General features: G+C 47.6%; 1 protein-coding gene across 1 annotated transcript; it reads right to left on the reverse strand.

Moving 5' to 3' along the window:
• Nucleotides 1-927: 927 nt before the first annotated feature.
• On the reverse strand, nucleotides 928-14757 carry Slc36a3 (solute carrier family 36, member 3). Its single transcript, XM_013033788.1, has 10 exons — nucleotides 14531-14757; nucleotides 14182-14272; nucleotides 12838-12926; nucleotides 12173-12268; nucleotides 9448-9532; nucleotides 8413-8631; nucleotides 6512-6610; nucleotides 5951-6117; nucleotides 2280-2449; nucleotides 928-1199 (listed from the first exon to the last, which is right to left on the reverse strand). Exons 1-10 carry the CDS (start codon nucleotides 14755-14757, stop codon nucleotides 928-930), a joined length of 1515 nt encoding a protein of 504 aa, XP_012889242.1.
• Nucleotides 14758-18568: the final 3811 nt, after the last annotated feature.

Below are 18568 nucleotides of genomic sequence, written 5' to 3' on the forward strand. Positions count from 1 at the left end.
CTGAAGATTTTCATATAGAGATACAAAAGAGATCTAAAATCCAAAAAGGTAGACGGGCACCGGTGGCTCACACCTGTCATCCTAGCTACTCAGGAGGCTAAGGTCTGAGGATTGTGGTGCAAAGCCCACCCAGGCCAAAAAAAAAAGTCCTGTGAGACTTATCTCCAATGAACCACCAGAAAACCAGAAGTGGCCCTGTGACTCAAGGGCTAGAGCACTGGCCTTGAGCAAAAGAGCTCAGGTACAGCACCCAGGTCCTGAGTTTAAGCCCCGGGACCAATGCCAACAATAACTAAAACATCAAAAAAAAAAAAAAACAAAAACAAAAACTTGAGGGGCCCCTTGGGAAAGATAAAGGAAGTATTTATTTATTTATTTATTTTGGGTCCGGTCGTGGGGCCTGAACTCTGGGCCTGGGCGTTGTCCCTCAGCTCTTCAGCTCAAGTCTAGCACTCTACCACTTGAGCCACAGGGCCATTTCCAGCTTTTTTTCCTTTTTGCTTATGTGGTGCTGAGGAATCGAACCCAGGGCCTCATGCATGCAAGGCAAGCGCTCTACCACTGAGCTACCTTCCCAGCCCCAGGGAAGTATTTATGAATAGAGAGATGGGGCTGGAAAGGTGGCTTAGTGGTAGAGGGCTTGCCTAGCATGCATGGAGCCCTGGGTTTGATTCCTTAGCACCACATACACAGAAGAAGCCAGAAATGGCGCTGTGGCTCAAATGGTAGAGCCTTGAGCAAAACAAGCTCAGGGACAGTGCCCAGGCCCTGAGTTCAAGCCTCAGGACTGGCAAAAATGAAAAAAATAAAATAGATGTTGGAGTATGATGAATGTATATATATATATATGTATATATAGCATCCAAATGGAAATGCATGGGGAGGATGGGCGGGGACAGGGGGGTCTAGTAGCATATAAATAGATCATTATACATGGATGCCACCAGTAAAGTTGACTCTGGAATAGAAGTTGTGTTGGGTCAGCTCGTAGAGGGCTTGGTAGGTCCCAAATATACACCCTAACAGGCCCAGGATGCTGATCAGGACGTCTTTAGCAATGGTGACAAAGCTGATATCCTCAGAGTAGAAGGTGGTGATCTCCAGCAGCGGGGGTATGATGAGGGCCAGGGCGCTGCTGCTCACCGAGCCCACCAGAGAGATGACCAGGTCCAGCCGGGGGATGAGCACGGCCAGCACGCCTGCGGGGGAGGAGGAGAAGGAAAATCATTGAATGCTTCTGGCACGAAGAAAGAAAGGAGGCTGAGATCTGAGGATCGCAGTTCAAAGCCAGCCTGGGCAGGAAAGTCCATGAGACTCTTATTGCCAATGAACCACCAGCAAACCAGAAGTGATGCTGTGGCTCAAGTGGTAGAGTGCTCGCCTTGAGCTGAAGAGCTGAGGGACAGCACCCAGGCCCAGAGTTCAAGCCCCACGATGAAACCAAAACCCAAATCAAAACTAGAGTCCGAGGCATATGGATGGATGGCACTGGAGATTTCTGCTCTCTTCAACTCCAGGTTTAAACATCATGGAAAGCTCATGTAGATTGTGGCTAAACCATTAATAGTTTGCCTTCTCCCGTACAAGGCGTGAACAGTGTTTCTGAGACTGTTCCCATGCCAACCACCTGCCCGTTCTTGGCATGGCACACCGGGTTAGGCTGGGTAGACTTGATGGCGGCGGCAGCTACAATGAGGCCTCTGAAGGCAGACTCTAGCAGATCTTTATTCCCGGTGACAACATTGTTGAATAATGACCTGATGATGCTGTCATCATTTCCTCTTCTGGCTTTCCCAGAGACCAAAGAGAGTCTCAACTTCCTTTCTCCACCCGACTTATAAGAACTGGTGTGCCTCTGAATAACACAGTCATTTCCATTGTTCCTTTTTCCAAAGACTCTTTAAGGGGCCAGGAAGGCGGCTCAGTGGTAGACCAGTTGCCTAGCATGCATGAAGCCCTGGGTTCCATTCCTCAGTCCCACATACCCAGAAAAAGCCAGAAGTGGTGCTGTGGTTTTAAGTGCTAGCCTTGAGCAAAAGCAGCTCAGGGACAGTGCTCAGGCCCTGAGTTCAAGTCCCAGGACTGGCCACAAAAAAAAAATAGACTTTTAACACCCAAGCTGGCTTCCAACCTCCATCCTCAAATCTCATTCCTCCCTGAGTAGAATAGTTGATTGAAAAATGATAGGGCTGGGGTAGGTCCTCCCCCCTGCCCTCCCCCCTTCCGTGAGTGGCTTCCTGCATTGGTACTGGGCAAAGAGCAACTTCTTGCTAACTTACAGGTGAGGCACACCAGGGCAGTGCGGACCGTCAGGTCTACAAACAGCGCCCAGCTCTCGGACACGTGGGACAGGGCGAAGGGGATGATGATCTCGGCTGGAACATGAAACTGCAGCACATAGGTGAAGAAAATCCCCACGGAATACATCAGCTTCACCGACTGGTAGAGCCTGCGGGTGGACAGGGAGAGGCTCTGGAGGTGCTGTGCAGAAGCTGGTCCTGTCTTGGGGTTCCAGCTCCCTGACCAACGAGGCCGCAGGGACTCTGGGGCCTGAAGCCTGCGGCGCCTCATTCTAAAGTGACAGGATGAGAGGTCTGGAAGTCCATTTGGCCTTTTTCTTCTTTCAGTTTGTTTTTTTGTTTTAAAGGTCTTACCTGCATAGATCACTTTCACAGGACAAAAGTCGTAAATGTAGCCAGGCACTGGTAGGGCACGCCTGTCGTCCTAGCTACTCAGGAGGCTGAGAGCTGAGGATCGTGGTTCAAAACTAACCTGGGTAGGAAAGTTGATGAGACTTTGTTTTTGTGTGTGTGTGTGTGTGTATTGGTCGTGGGGCTTGAACTCTGGCCCTGGGCGCTGTCCCTCAGCTCTTCAGCTCAAGGCTAGCGCTCTACTACTTGAGCCACAGCGCCACTTCCAGTTTTCTGGTGGTTTATTGGAGCTCATGGATTTTTCCTGCCCAGGCTGGCTTTGAACCACGATCCTCAGATCTCAGCCTCCTGAGTAGCTAGGATGACAGGCCTGAGCCACCGGCGCCTGGCAGTATTCATGTCTGAATTCAGCCTCACACTTGCTGGGCAGGTCTTCTAACCCTTGAGCCACACTGCCTCATTCTTTTGCCTTAGATACATTTCTTCCAGAGAAGGTCTTGCTGTTCCTCCCTCCCCATCCACCCCCGCCCCCCAGGATTGGTCTCAGATTGTGTTCTTTCTGCCTATACCCCTATGGAGTTGAGAGGACAGGCGTTCACTACCACACCCAACTTACTGGTTGAGATGGTGTCCCACAAACTTTTTGCCCGGGCTGGCCTCCAACCACGATCCTCCCAATGTCTGCCTCCCAAGTGGTGGGATTACAGGCAGGACACACTGCATCTAGCCTGGTGGTATTATTGGGAAGGGATAATTATTATTTTTTTTTAGGGTTTCTTTGTGGAAATTTATGATGAGTAGGATCCCCCTAGTAGGGGCAAATTGATCCCGCTTGGTACTTAGGATTTCTGGCTAGATGCCAAGAAGGAGCGGGCTCTTTCAAGGAGGCCAAGCGGAAGCTCATTTACTAACATAGCTGGCTGACACCTGACTTGTGTAAAATAAGGCACAACTTCAAAAACATTCCACATCCTTGATGTCAGCTGGTCATTTCCAGGGCATAGTGGAGGCGGGTGAGGCTGGGAAGATCTGGCTAGTTTTATAGCACTGCAGTTTTACCAAGTGAACGCTGCATTCACTCGCAAGCCCCAGGCTGCGGGGACAGCCAACGCTCCCTGGGGACTGACTTCCTAAGCACTTACATATAAACTATTATATCCAGGGGGCTGGGAAGGAAGGTGGCTCAGTGGTAGAGTGCTTGCCTTGCATGCCTGAGGCCCTGGGTTCGATTCCTCTGTATCACATAAGCAGAAAAAAGCTGGAAGTGCTGCTATGGCTCAAGTGGTAGAGTGCTAGCCTCAAGCTAAAGAGCTGAGGGACAGCGCCCAGGCCCAGAGTTCAAGCCCCACGACCACCACCACCAACAAAAAACACACCAAAAGCCCAAAATATTATGTACAAAAATATGCAATTATATAATTATAGTATATATTTATATATGAATTTTAATATAACATTATATAAATTTAAATTTATCATAACATATAATAATAACAACATATATTATCATAACTGTATTATGTTATATTATACCTCTAATATGTGTATATGTTATATACATGTATATATATTATACATGTAATATACACATATAGTATAAATACAAATTATATAAATAATATATGTTATATATCAATATATAGTTAGATATTGTATGATATGAGTTATAATTATATTATATAATTATAACATTACATATTATGCCCTATTATATATCAAACATATATATAAAACGTATATATAAAAATATATAAATATAAATATATTAAAATATATAAAACAGCTAATATATGTAATATTTGTATATTATATATATATATTTAAGGTGCTTATATATTGTGCTGGTCCTGAGGCTTGAACCTCAGGGCTTGGACACTATCCCTTAGCTTTTGTGCTCAAGGCTGGTCCCTACCACTTCTGCCACAATTCTACTTCCGGCTTTTTGGCGATTCATTGGAGAGAAGTGTCTCATGGACTTGCCTGCCTGGGCTGGCTTTGAACCGCAATCCTCAGATCTCAGCCTCTTGAGTAGCTGGGGTTACAGGCGTGAGCCACTGGTGCCCAGCTGTTTTTGTATATTATTAAAGCAATGCAGTCCACCACGTTTCCGGAGACTGCGGTGGGCTCTCGGGCTTCGGGCTTGGCCTTGCTCTGGGCACTCTGGAGGAGGCAGACTGAAGCTTTGCCAGTTGCTATGGAAGGCTGTGACTCACTGAGCCGCCTGGAGGGGCTGCCCGGTCACTCTGAGCTCTGCTCATGCCTCATGGAAGAAGGTATGAGTGGAGATGTAAGCAATTAGGTGTAGCTTTGGGATTAGGATTGCTTTTTTATTCGGTGCCAGTCCAGGGTCTTGAACTCAGGGCCTGAATGCTGTCCCTGAGCTCTTTATCTCAAGGGTAGCGCTTTACCACTTGAGCCACAACTCCACTTCCGGCTTTTTGGTGATTCATTAGGCAGAAGTGTCTCATGGACTTTCCTGCCCGGTTTGGCTTTGAACCTCGATCCTCAGGTCTCAGCCTCCTGATAGTTGGGATGACAGGGGTGAGTCTCAGGCCTCTCCATTTGGGATTACTTATTACTGGACTGTAATGTAGCTTCTCCTGACTGCTGCAAACAGGTTAGGATCATTCCTCATTGTACACAGTTGGATGTGAGGAGACGCGTCTCAAGTCAGAGAAGAGCTCGGATGCAAAGCTCTTTAGCTTCGATCCTGCACCATGCATGCTTGCCTAACTGGTGTCCCAATTGCTCCATACTAGTACAGCTCTGGCCAGAGCAGCTGGCACTGGCCATGCGCATTTCGTGTCAGCCTCAAAATGCTTCCTGGAAGAGCCAGACGGGCTCAGTGGGAAGGTGGCTCTGTGGTAGAGTGCTTGCCTAGCATGCATGAAGCCCTGGGTTCCATTCCTCAGTACCACATACACAGAAGAAGCCAGAAGTGACACTGTGGCTCAAGTGGTAGAGTGCTCGCCTTGAGTAAGAAGAAGCTCAGGGACAGCGCCCAGGCCCTGAGTTCAAGCCCCAGGACTTGAACAGAAAAACCATTGCTAACTCTTTTGGCTTCTGGTTAAAACAATTAAATGAGATAGTACACAGGGCCTGGATTATCAAAGAGACCTTGTCTATAATATGCCATCCATCTATTATAGTGAATCCTAACCCTCCTGCTGAATATTGGTTGCCAATGGCAACGGTAGGATATGTTTGCTGTGCTGCTAAGGTTCAATTCTCAGGTCCTCTCCCTCCCTCTCCCCCACCGCTCCCCTCCCACCCCCGCCCCCAGGCGGACAGGGACATACCAGCAGTTGGGTAAGTTGAGGGTGATGCTGGCTCTTGTGTCCGACCCAAACTTCATATAGCCTAGTGTCCCCAGGCAGATGTAGAGGGAGATGACAAGGGACATCCCCAGGTAGAGAACGAAGGAAAACTTCTGTGGGTTCTTCATCTGGTTTTTGAGAGGTAGTACCTGGAGGGGGAGAATATGAGAGAGGGGGGGGAGGGAGGGAGGGAGGGAGGGAGGAAGGAAGGAAGGAAGGAAGGAAGGAAGGAAGGAAGGAAGGAAGATTACAATGTAGACATTGAAAATCACAACCAGGGCTGGGAATGTGGCTCAGTGGTAGACCAGTTGCCTAGCATGCATGAAGCCCTGGGTTTGATTCCTCAGCACCACATACACAGAAAACGCCAGAGGTGGCGCTGTGGCTCAAGTGATAGAGTGCTAGCCTTGAGCAAAAGAAGCTCAGGGACAGTGCCCAGGCCCTGAGTTCAAGCTCCAGGACTGGCAAAAACAAACAAAAAGAAAAAAGAGAAAATCACAACCAGCTCCCCACAGCACTGCCCACTGGTACCCCTCAGCTCACCATGCCCACGCCTTCAAAGGCGAAGATGGCTGCCCCGAAGAATAGCAAGAAGGTCTTCCAGTTGGCCACCAGCGGTAGGTTCCCAGGATGGGGGATTCCCTGGAAGAAGCAGAGGAAGGTCACATGTTGAGGTCATACCAAACCCCACCAGGCCTCCACAGTGTTTAGAGCACCTTAAGGCTCCTTCTTAGTTTTTTTAAAAATTAATTAACTCTATCTATCTATCTATCTATCTATCTATCTATCTATCTATCTATCTATCTATCTATCTATCTATCTATCTATGTCAGTTGTGGGCTTGACTCTGGGCCTGGGCGCTGTCCCTCAGCTCTTCAGCTCAAGGCAAGTGCTCTACCACTAGAGCCACAACACCACTTCTGGTTTTCTGGTGGTTCATTAAGAGATGAGTCTCATAGACTTTCCTGCCCTGGCTGGCTTTGAACCGTGATCCTCAGATCTCAGCCTCCTAAGTAGCTAAGATTACAGGCATGAGCCATGGGTGCCCCAGCTAACATTTATTTTGTGCCAGGCAGGGCCTGGGCACTGCCCCTGAGCTTCTATGCTCAAGGCTGGTACCTGCCACTTGAGTCACAGCTCCTCTTCTGGATTTTTTTTTAATTTCATTGGAGATAAGAGTCTCATGGACTTTCCTGCCTGAGCTGGCTTTGAACTGTGGTCCCCAGATCTCAGCCTCCTGAGTAGCTAGGATGACAGGCATGAGCCAGTGACACCTAACTCCTTAGTTTTTAAACTTTTTAATTTTACATTTGTTTTTTAAATTGTTGTGATAGCTAGGCACCAGAATAGGAGCTAGGGAGACAAAGTGAGTGAAATTATTTAAAAGAACAAAAAAACAAAACCAAAAACCACACAAAAAAACGGACTCTCTGGTGAACAATTTCTTATCTATAAACTGGCAGTCAAGATAGTTCTTGCAGGGCTGGGAATGTAGCTTAGTGGTAAGGCACTTGCCTAGCATGCATGAAGCCCTGGGTTTGATTCCTCAGTACCGCATACACAGAAAACAGTAGTGGTGGTGCTGTGGCTCAAGTGGTAGAGTGCTAGCCTTGAGCAAAAGAAGCTCAGGGACAGTGCCCAGGCCCTGAGTTCAAGCCCCAAGACTAGCCAAAAGAGAAAAGAAAAGAAAAAAAAAAGATAGTTCTCCCAAAACAGGACAGTGGCGAAGGCTCTGTAAGTTAAAGACGTGGCATTAATTAGCTCCAATTCGTCTTCGGCTTCATCATCTATGCACGCGTCTTACCATTGCTACCATGTTTGTGGGTTACTGAATCAGCCTTAATGTCCTTGGCTGATTGCAGCCTGCGGGAGAGTGGACATCCCATTTATATGCATACATGAATGTTGTCAGTAAATCTCCAGCCCTTTGCACAAGGTCTCAAAACACAGAAGGAATTCTGAATTACTGAATGAGTCACTGTGACTCAACCCAGTGGTGGTGGTGATGAGAAAGATGTTGATAATGATGAATAGCTTGTGTGTGTGTGTGTGTGTGTGTGTGTGTGTGTACTGGGATTTGAACTAAGGGCCTAGGACACTCTCCCTTAGTTCCCCCCCCTCTCAAAGCTGGTGCTCTACCACTTGAGCCACAGCTCCACTTCCAGCCTTTTGGTGGTTGATGGGAAATAAGAGTCTCACAGACTATTCTTGTCAGGGCTGGCTTTGAACTGCATGCAATCTTCAGATCTCAGCCTCCTGAGTAGCTAGGATGAAAGGCGTCAGCCACCAATGCCTGGTGATAAAGAGCTTTTGTTGTTGTTGTTTCTAGATGTCATCTTGCAGGGCCTGCTCAGAGCAGGTGTTCATCTTCCTCTTCTGGGGTCCCAGAGGCCCTGTCCCCCTCACCGCCCTCTCTTCCACCAACCCAATCAGGAGCCACAGACCTGGATGATATACTCAAAGATCAGAGCCATGCTTCCCAGGGTGGTGACGCTGGCCAGCGTGGAGAAGATGGACAGCACCCTGAGGTTCTGAATGAGCACCATCAGCACCAGGAAAGGCAGGATGGACAGCATGTAGAAGCGAATGTCCAGGATGGGGCCCAGCACCAGGATCTGTCTGGGTTGGCATGTGTTGGAGGTGGTGGGAGCTTCCTCCACAATCTACGGAGAGTAATGAGATGCAAAGTCGCTAATAGCACTGGGTGCCTGCTTCCGCTGCAATCCCAATGAATGGCCCAGAAGTAATTCCAACAATTAATTTGAATGATTCATAATTAAAATAACAAATCTTATTTAAATTAATTATACATTAAAATTGTTTTAATTCAAATATTTTTTAATGGTCTTTATATCTTATTTTATTTTATTTTATTTTGCCTGTCCTGGGGCTTGAACTCAGGGCCTGGGCACTGTCTCTAAGCTTCTTTTTGCTCAAGGCTAGCACTCTACCACTTGAGCCACAGTGCCACTTCCAGCTTTTTCTGTGTATGTGGTATTGAGGAATCGAACCCAGGGCTTTATGCATGCTAGGCAAGCTCTCGACCACTAAGCCACATTTCCAGCACCTTAGTCTAACTTTTTGGTTTTTCTTTTTTTTGGGGTCCGGTCGTGGGGCCTGAACTCTGGGCCTGGGCCCTGTCCCTCAGCTCTTCAGCTCAAGGCTAGCACTCTACCACTTGAGCCACAGTGCCACTTCCAGCTTTTTTCTTTTTGCTTATATGGTACTGAGGAATCGAACCCAGGGCCTCAGGTATGCAAGGCAAGCGCTCTACCACTGAGCCACCTTCCCAGCCCTTGCTCTAACTTTTTAATGGTCCATTTTGAATGTGATTGAAGGATTCTGGGATCTACTCTGGCAGTAGAAACAAACAAAGCCACACCCCCTCCCACGATTCAAATGCTATGCCTTTGCTAATTGGACCCTAGCTGGGACCCTGCTCTGCTTTACCCCTATCTATCCAGAAGAGGCCTCTTTACCTGTTGTAAATTGTCTGCCATGAACATAAAATAAACGCTGCAGAAGCCCAGCTGTGTGACAATTAACATAAAGCTGACTGTGTACCTGGGAAAGAAGAGGTAAGAGACAGGGAGAAAACAAACCTCAATATTATATTTTATTTATATGTGTATTTCTTGTGTTGGTCTTGCGGCTTGAACTTAGGGCCTGGGCACTGTCCTTGAGCTTTTTTAGTTTTTGGCTAGGGATCTACTACTTGAGCCATGACTTCCAACTTTTTGCTGGTTCATTGGTGATAAGAGTCTTACACACTCTTATTTTTTTTTTTTTTTTTTTTTGTCGGTTGTGGGGCTTGAACTCTGGGCCTGGGCGCTGTCCCTCAGCTCTTCAGCTCAAGGCGAGCACTCTACCACTTGAGCTACAGCGCCACTTCCTACACACTCTTATATAAGCAAATTACATATGCTCATCTGCATACAGCTATTGATATGCCCGAGGTGGCTTTGAACCAGCAATCCTCAGATCTCAGTCTCCTGAGTAGCTAGGGTTACAGGTGTGAGCCCCTGGTGCCCAGCCTGGGAAATTTGTAATCGAACTCTCTACAGTCTCTTAGTGTGGTAAAAATGACAATTCATTGGATACATTAATTAATTGGATATATTGAGTATGCTTTCCCAAGTGTTTCTAACTCCTCAGTTGCTGGATCTCCAAAGAAATGGCATGGTGGAAGGGAGATATTTTGGATTCCAGTCCTGGCTTGGCCACTGAATTCCTGTGGTATCAAAGGCCATTATTCTGCATTCTGATGAACGTGGATGCGTGGATCTCTAAGGCCACTCCTGCCCTAGATAGTTCCTTACCAGTGTCATAGGAAACTGATTATGACCTCATTTGTCTGATAATCACAGGGGCTGCTGACTGGAAAATCAATAATTGATAGAGTCCCAGAAAAGGAGCTGTAGAAGGGCTGTGAAGGAATGTAGAAAGGATCAGAGGTTCTAAGGCATAAACTCATTTGCATACTAGCAATATTGTATTATTATTATTATTATTGCCAGTTCTGAGTTGGGCACATTTTTTTCCTATCAGTCATGGGGCCTGAACTCGGCCTGGGTGCTGTCCCTCAGCTCTTCAGATTAAGGCTAGCGCTCTACCACTTGAGTCACAGCACCACTTCCGGCTTTTTCTGCTTATGTGGTGCTGAGGAATTGAACCCAGGGCCTCATGCATGCAAGGCAAGCACTCTACCACTGAGCCACCTTCCCAGTCCAGCACTTTTCTTTTGTCAGTCCTGGGGCTTGAACTCAGGTCCTGGGTGCTGTCATTGAGCATGTTTTACTCAAGGCTAATGCTCTACCACTTTGAGCCACAGCACCACTTCCAGTTTTCTGGTGGTTCACTGGAGATAAGAGTCTCATGGACTTTCCTGCTTGGGCTGGCTTTGAACCTGGATCCTCAAATCTTAGCTTCTGAGTAGTTAGGATTACAGGCGTGAGCCACCAGTACTTGGCTCTTGGGAGTTCTTTTGCTTTAGGCTGGTGCTCTACCACTTGGTCCACAGCTCCACTTCTGGCTTTTTGGCTGACTTTGAAACCTTGACTCTCAAATCTCAGCCTCCTGAGTAGCTAAGATTCCAGGCATGACCTACCATTGCTCAGCTCTATCATCATCATCATCATCATCATCATCATCATCATCATCATCATCATCATCACCATCATCATCATCATCATCATCATCCTGTCAGGTTCTGAGTATAATACACTTTGATCAATGTCACCCTTTCCTTCATTCTCCCTGAAGTTACATAGTTCAGGTTTTACATACTGTACATTGAATATAATTGAATTTTCTCACCTCTATTAACTTTTTATCAAGCAAAGAAACAAGCTTGGCATTCACCATGTAGGAAATGATCAAGTGCTATGTCATACATCCACATTGAGAAAGTAATGTATAAGAAAATATAAAGGATCAGGTGCCAGTGGCTTACACCTGTCTTCCTAGCTATTCAGGAGGCTGATATCTGAGGATTGTGGTTCAAAGCCAGCCAGGGCAAGAGAGTCAGTGAGACTCTTATCTCCAATTAATCACCAAAAACCTGGAAGTGGAGCTTTGGTTAAAGTGTAGAGTGCTAGCCTTGAGAAATATAGCCCAAGAACAATGCCCAGGCCCTGAGTTCAAGACCCGGGACCACACCCCTTCCCCCCTCCCCCCAAAAAAAAGAAAAAAAGAAAAGAAAATATAAAGCAAATTACATGCTCATCTGCATACATATATTGATATATAAGTAGAGAATGAAAAAATCTAAAGTAATATTTACTCATTAGACTTCAGTGATTGTGTGTGTGTGTGTGTGTGTGTGTGTGTGTGTGTGTGTGTGTGTGTGTGTGTATGCAGGTCCTAGTGCTTGAACTCAGAGCTGGGCACTGTCTCTGCTTTTTCACTCAAAGCTGGCATTCTGCCACTTGAGCTCTGTTTCCAGCTAGTTCTTTGTTGGTTACTTGGAGATCAAAGTCTCTCTGATTTGTCTACTAGGCTGGCTTCGAACCTTGATCCGCAGATGCTCAGTAGCTGGAATTATAGGCATGAGCCATCAGCACCCAGGAACGGTTACCTCTTGGGGAACCATTGGTTGGGAAATGGGGCTTGTTGAAGGAGTCCCTATGCTGTTTGAGAATTTCTGGGAAGGAGCGTGAGGATTATTGCTGTTGTCATGGTGACAGATGCATCTATGACCCCTACCTTCCCCACATGGAGTGGGTCCTGAGCCACGGGCTGGGACAGGATTCCAGGCTGTACATCATGGCCTCTCCGTAGTTCACAAAGGTCTTCTGCAATCTAGGGAGATAGGAGAAACAAGTTGCACCATAAGACATTTTGGTTAATCTCTGCCGGAACCATTGAGTTGTCATATATTTGTGTGTTAACAGCAAGTGTTTTGTGACTTTTTCTTTTTGTCAGTGGTGGGGCTTAAGCTCAGGATCTGGGTGCTGTCCCTGAGCTTTTGTGCTCAAGGCTAGCGCTCTACCGCTTGAACCACAGCGCCACTTGTGGTTTCCTGGAGATAATAGTCTCCTGGACTTTCCTGCCTGGGCTGGTTTTGAACTGCAATCTTCAGATCTCAGCCTCCCGAGTGGCTGGGATTATCAGTGTGAGTCACCAGATGTTGTGTTAGGCTCAGAGAATGCAAGGGGCCTAACTCGATCTCCTAGCTGGCTCTCTGCAGTTGGGTCTGCACGAAAAGTCTTGGGATTCTTTCTAACCGCTCCCCACTGTGAGATCCAGGGCAGCCGTAGGGCTGGAGGCCTGGACAATCAGCCCCTGTTCATTGGGTCAATGGCCAAGAAAAACGCTCACAGCCCTCCCATCGCTGATGGCCATTGGTGATAGAGAGGCAGGACTCTGACCTCTGGGTGACGTGGTGAGTGCAGTTCAGCAGGATGACCATGCAGTGCACTGTGAGGACCCCGATGGCCAGCAGGCTGATGGGCCCCACCTGGAGAGAGGAGGAGTAGAGAGCTAGGGCGTGACCCACAGACTTAGCACGTGCCCGCTCTGCCCTAGCACTGCCCAGAGCGCGCATGCCCAGAGCTTCTGCCCTACCCATTTGCTTTCCCTTTGTCCCTTTCCCTGTCCCTTTCCTTTCTCTCTCTCTCCTTTCTTTCTCTTTTCCTTCCTTAGTTCCTTCCTTATTTCCTTCCTTCCTTCTTTCCTTCCTTTCCCTCCCTACCTCCTTTCCTTCTCCCCCCATCTCCCACCTCTCTCTCTCTCTCTCTTTCTCTCTCCCACACACCTCTCTCTCTTTCATCTTTCTTTCTTGTGCCAGTACTGGAGTTTGAACTCAGGACCTTATACTGCTCTTGCTTGTTTTGGGGGGTTTCTTTTTTGTGCTCAAGGCTGACACTCTACCATTTGAACCACATCTGCACGTTTAGCTCCCCCCCCCCTCAGCTAATTGGAGATCAGATTTTGTCTGCCTGGACTAATTCCAAACCACCATCCTCAGATCTCAGCCTCCTGAGTAGCTAGGATTACAGGCGTGAGCCATCAGGTAGGTTGGCTTTCTTTGGATATATGTTACTGGGCTAGGGTCTCACTAACTTTACCAAGGCTGTCCTTGAACTTACGATGCTCCTGCCTGAGGGGGGGGCGTGGGGGTAGGAGGGGGCGGACAGTAGCTGGGATTGCTTGGCTTCTTAGTCACTTGCTCTCATACCATGGGGTTACTGGGGCTGCTGGGAATGAATGAGGAGGGGTGAGACAGAACCCTGGAGCTGTGAATTCCCATTGGTTGTGCAGGGAGGCTTTATGAGGAAAGACCCGCCCCCGCCCCAGATGCTGATTGGCTGCAGGTGATTGACAGACGTGTGTGTGTGTGTGTGTGTGTGTGTGTGATGATACTAGGGTTTGAACTCATGGCCTGCGCTCTGTCCCTGAGCATTTTTTGCTCAAGGTTAGCACTCTAACCATTCAGCCACAAGCTCCGCTTGGGCTATGTAAAAGGTTATTGGAGGTAACAGTTTCACTGACTTTCCTGCCTGGGCTGGCTTCGAACCCCGATCCTCAGATCTCAGCCTCCTGTGTAGCTAGGATAACAGGCGTGCCACTGGCACCTAGTGGGCATATTTCTCATTGTAGAACACCCCATCCCAACTCCTGATCTGATCCACAAGAGTGCAAAGGCCTTAGAGACCGGTCACCCCCTTTTCCTCCCACCACCCGCCCCAAATAAGCCAACAGAGGTCTCTTACCAACAAGCCGGCATTTTTCATGGCCAAAGGAAGGCCCAGGAGCCCTGTGCCAATATTACTTTTCAATAAATGGATCAAGGTTTGCATCAGCCTGTGGTGGAGAGGCAGAAGGATACTATGAGAAGAAGGAAAGTTGTTTTAATTCATCGGGTGATTAGAGTCTCAATGAACTTTCCTGCCTGGGCTGGCCTCGAACCACGATCCTCAAGATCTCAGCCTCCTGAGTAGCTGGGATGATGACAGGTGTGAACCACCCACCCCAGCCACTGGGCTTTGAAGATTCCTCTTGCATCAGTGAGTACCCCCACACACACACGGCAGGGTACCAGAGGATCTGGGTGCCACTTACGATAGCATATCTGTGTCCTCTGGGGGAGCCACATTGTCCGGGGTGTCATTATTGCTGCTGCTGCTGCTTTCCAAGGGGCTCTGAGATCCACAGTCTGGGTTCAAGCCATCACGGTGTTCATTCTCCAGCAGTGATTTCTTCAGCATGATTTCTTCTTCAGGGGGCCAAAGGGCAGCGGGGCAGCTAGAACAATCCAGAATAAATACATTCGGTGTGGAGGAGACCATCAGTACCCATCCTGAGATGCTACGATCCTGGCTTCTGCTCTCTGAGGGTATCTGGGGCCTGTCTGGCTGAAGCCCAATCAATGTGATGGGGGGGAGGGGGAGTGGGGAGGGGGAGATGGGCAGGCCAAGCTGGTGGTAAGAAGTTCACCTGGCTCTCTCTCAACGCTCAGGACAGTCTCATCTCAAGGTCACCCCCGGATTCCCCTTTTGCAATGGCTTAGACCCCTGCCAGGACTCCCCTGGGTGACCGTGTGCCAGTTGAGACCAGTCTTGACTGGGAGAAAACAAGTACACCTCAGGCTCAGTGACTCCGGACATGGACGAAGCCAGAGTTACCTCATAATGGAGGCTGGCTAGCCAATCACAGGATGATCAGGACAGAGGACTGGCTGGGTGCAGGGTCTGTCACTAGAGCTTACCTGGCTGGCACTTTGGTCCTGATCAAAAGCCACTTGAGAAGATGGACGGCCACCTACCTAGGAAGTAGTGAGTGTCTAAGCAACCCATAAAGAAATCATTTCTCTCTCGCTCTCTCTTTCTCCACCCACTCTTTCGAAGATTTATTTAGCAGCTACTGTATGCTAGGAATTGTTGTCTGTGCTCAGAATACACCAGGGTAGATATCCTACAAACAGTCTTCTTCACATGAGAGACTCAGAGACTCCTAAAGCTACCGGGAGACAGACCCTGCACAAATACCTAGGTGGAGAAAGATGTTCGTTTGGTGCTAATTTCTACAGGGTGAGAAAAAGTTAACTAGGCCTTGGGGGAGTTAGGGTGTAGCTCGGTGGTAGAGTCCTTGGCTTAGCATTTGAAAAGACCCAGGTTTGATTCTCAGCTCTCCCCCACCCTCAAAAAAAAAAAGGAATATAATACAGTTAGAGACTAGGCCGTGGTTTGCTGGCTGGCTTAGGGGAAGGTGGCAATGCTAAGTTGGGTCCACCAAAAGGCTGATCTGTGAAAGGCTTGGTCCAAAGCTCATATAATGATTGAGAGCAGGGAGAACCTTTTAAGAGCTAGGGCCAAGTAGAAGGAAGTGAGGTCACTGGGGGGAGGCGGGCCTTTGGAAGGAGATCTGACGCTCCGCCCTTTCTTCCTCTCAGCTCTCTGGTAGGCAGGAGGTGAGCAGCTTTACTCTGTGTCCAGCGCTCCACACAAGTCCCAGAACTTCAACACAGGTCCCCAGTGTTGTTTTTAACCACGGGCTAAAACCTTTGAAACCTTGAGCCCAAACAAAGCGTCTTCCTCCTTTTTCTTTTTCTTCCTCCTCCTTCAATCCTAGAGACCAAACTTCTTTCCTACTTTGTTGTTATTGTTGTTGTTGGTGGTGGTGGTGGTGGTCGTGGGGCTTGAACTCAGGGCCTGGGTGCTGTCCCTGAGCTCTTTGGCCCAAGGCTAGTGCTCTACCATTTTGAGCCACAGTGTCACTTCCAGTGTTTGAGTGGTTAATTGGAGATAAGAGTCTTATGGGGACTTTACTGCCCAGGCTGGCTTTGAACCACGATCCTCAGATCTCAGCCTTCTGAGTAGCTAGGATTACAGGCGTGAGCTATTGGCATCAGCATGTGGTATAATTTTAATAGTGCCTCTTTTCGTGATGGGAGGTATCTTGGTTTGAATGATATGTGTTTCAACCACACTCGAGAGGTTAATTGGAGAGCTGGTAGAAGATGGACGGCATTGGAGGGTAGGAGCTTTTAAACCACTGTCATGACCTTCGGGTTTAAGCAGAGGAGTATGATTCACATTTGAACATAGCTCCTCCTCTCTGGGATCCTTTGTCTTGGGGTCACAGCAAGGAGATGAATTAGGTGCTTTCACCATGCATAGGTTGACATCAATAATTGGTCATATGATGGTGTTTCATTGTGATAGTTCCAGACCTACACACAGTGTACTTTGAACAAATTCAGCCCTCTACCATATTCCTCTGTGTGTGTGTGTGTGTGTGTGTGTGTGTGTGTGTTACAGGATTATGACAGATTTACAGGGGTAGAAATATAGACATAGCCGCTTCACGTTATAAAGAGCAATTTATGGGCATTTTTCCAGTTTACTATAAGAAACTTTCAGGGTACCAGTGGCTCACACCTGCAATCCTGGCTACTCAGGGTGGCTGGCTGAGATCAGAGGATCATGATTTGAAGCCAATCTGGTCAGGAAAGTCTGTGAGACTTTTATCTCCAATTCACTAGCAAAAAGCTGGAAGTGGAGTGTGGCTCAAGTGGTAGAGCACCAGCTCTGAATGGACAAAGCTAAGGGATAATTCCCAAGCCCTGAGTTCATACCGCAGTGCTAACACGCACGCGCACACACACACACACACACACACACACACACACACAATTTGCTGTAGGCTTGGGACAAAGTGAGTAATCAAGAATATTGTGGCAATATTTCAGAGACAGAGCCAGGCACACATATTCAATTCCATAATCCTAGCTACTTGGGAGTTAGAGATAGTGGGACAATAGTTTCAGTCATCCTGGGCATAAAAGTTCACAGGATTCTCTGAGTTGGGCTAAAACTTTTATACAGTGATTTGGAAAGTGTACCAACCCTTTAGCATGAAGGGGTCTTTTCTGAGAGTCGAAATTCAACATTGCTCATCTTGGCTTCCGATCCGTCTCAGTGCTGGAGTTGTACCTGGCATGGTGGTACATTGTTTATTGTTTTCTCTCCCCAGGAGTCTTTGAACTGGTCGAGAAAAGGGGAAGGAGGTGGTTCATTTGATCTCCCAAAGCATGTCAGCCCTAGCTAGCAGGCATCAACTCTGCCAGTTTGATGATGTACCTTGGGGACCCCTGGTGGTGGCTTTTGGAATAGCTCCATTTAGATGGCAAAACTCATTTTGGCAAGGACCAAACAAGTTGGGTCTAGCTTTGCCCTGGTGGTTTTCATTGTAATCCTGGCTACTCAGGAGGCTCAGATCTGAAGATTATAGTTCAAAGCCAGCCAGGGCAGGAAAGTCCATGAGACTCTTATCTCCAATTAACCAGCAAAAAACTGAAAGTGGAGCTGTGGCTACATTGACAGAGTGCCAGCCTTGAGTAAAAAAGCTCATAGCACCCAGGCCTTGAGTTCAAGCCCCGGGACTGGCATTAAATTTTTTTTATATGAAGGATGGGGTAGGGCTGGGAAGGTGGCTCAGTGGTAGAGCGCTTGCCTTGCATGCATGAGGCCCTGGGTTTGATTCCTCAACACCACATAAGCAAAAAAAGCCGGAAGTGGTGCTGTGACTCAAGTGGTAGAGCGCTAGCCTTAATCTGAAGAGCTGAGGGACAGCACCCAGGCCGAGTTCAGGCCCCATGACTGATAGGAAAAAAATGTGCCCAACTCAGAACTGGCAATAATAATAATAATAATACAATATTGCTAGTATGCAAATGAGTTTATGCCTTAGAACCTCTGATCCTTTCTACATTCCTTCACAGCCCTTCTACAGCTCCTTTTCTGGGACTCTATCAATTATTGATTTTCCAGTCAGCAGCCCCTGTGATTATCAGACAAATGAGGTCATAATCAGTTTCCTATGACACTGGTAAGGAACTATCTAGGGCAGGAGTGGCCTTAGAGATCCACGCATCCACGTTCATCAGAATGCAGAATAATGGCCTTTGATACCACAGGAATTCAGTGGCCAAGCCAGGACTGGAATCCAAAATATCTCCCTTCCACCATGCCATTTCTTTGGAGATCCAGCAACTGAGGAGTTAGAAACACTTGGGAAAGCATACTCAATATATCCAATTAATTAATGTATCCAATGAATTGTCATTTTTACCACACTAAGAGACTGTAGAGAGTTCGA

Source organism: Dipodomys ordii, unplaced genomic scaffold (assembly GCF_000151885.1).
Source record: "Dipodomys ordii isolate 6190 unplaced genomic scaffold, Dord_2.0 Scaffold177, whole genome shotgun sequence".
Classification (NCBI taxonomy): domain Eukaryota; kingdom Metazoa; phylum Chordata; class Mammalia; order Rodentia; family Heteromyidae; genus Dipodomys; species Dipodomys ordii.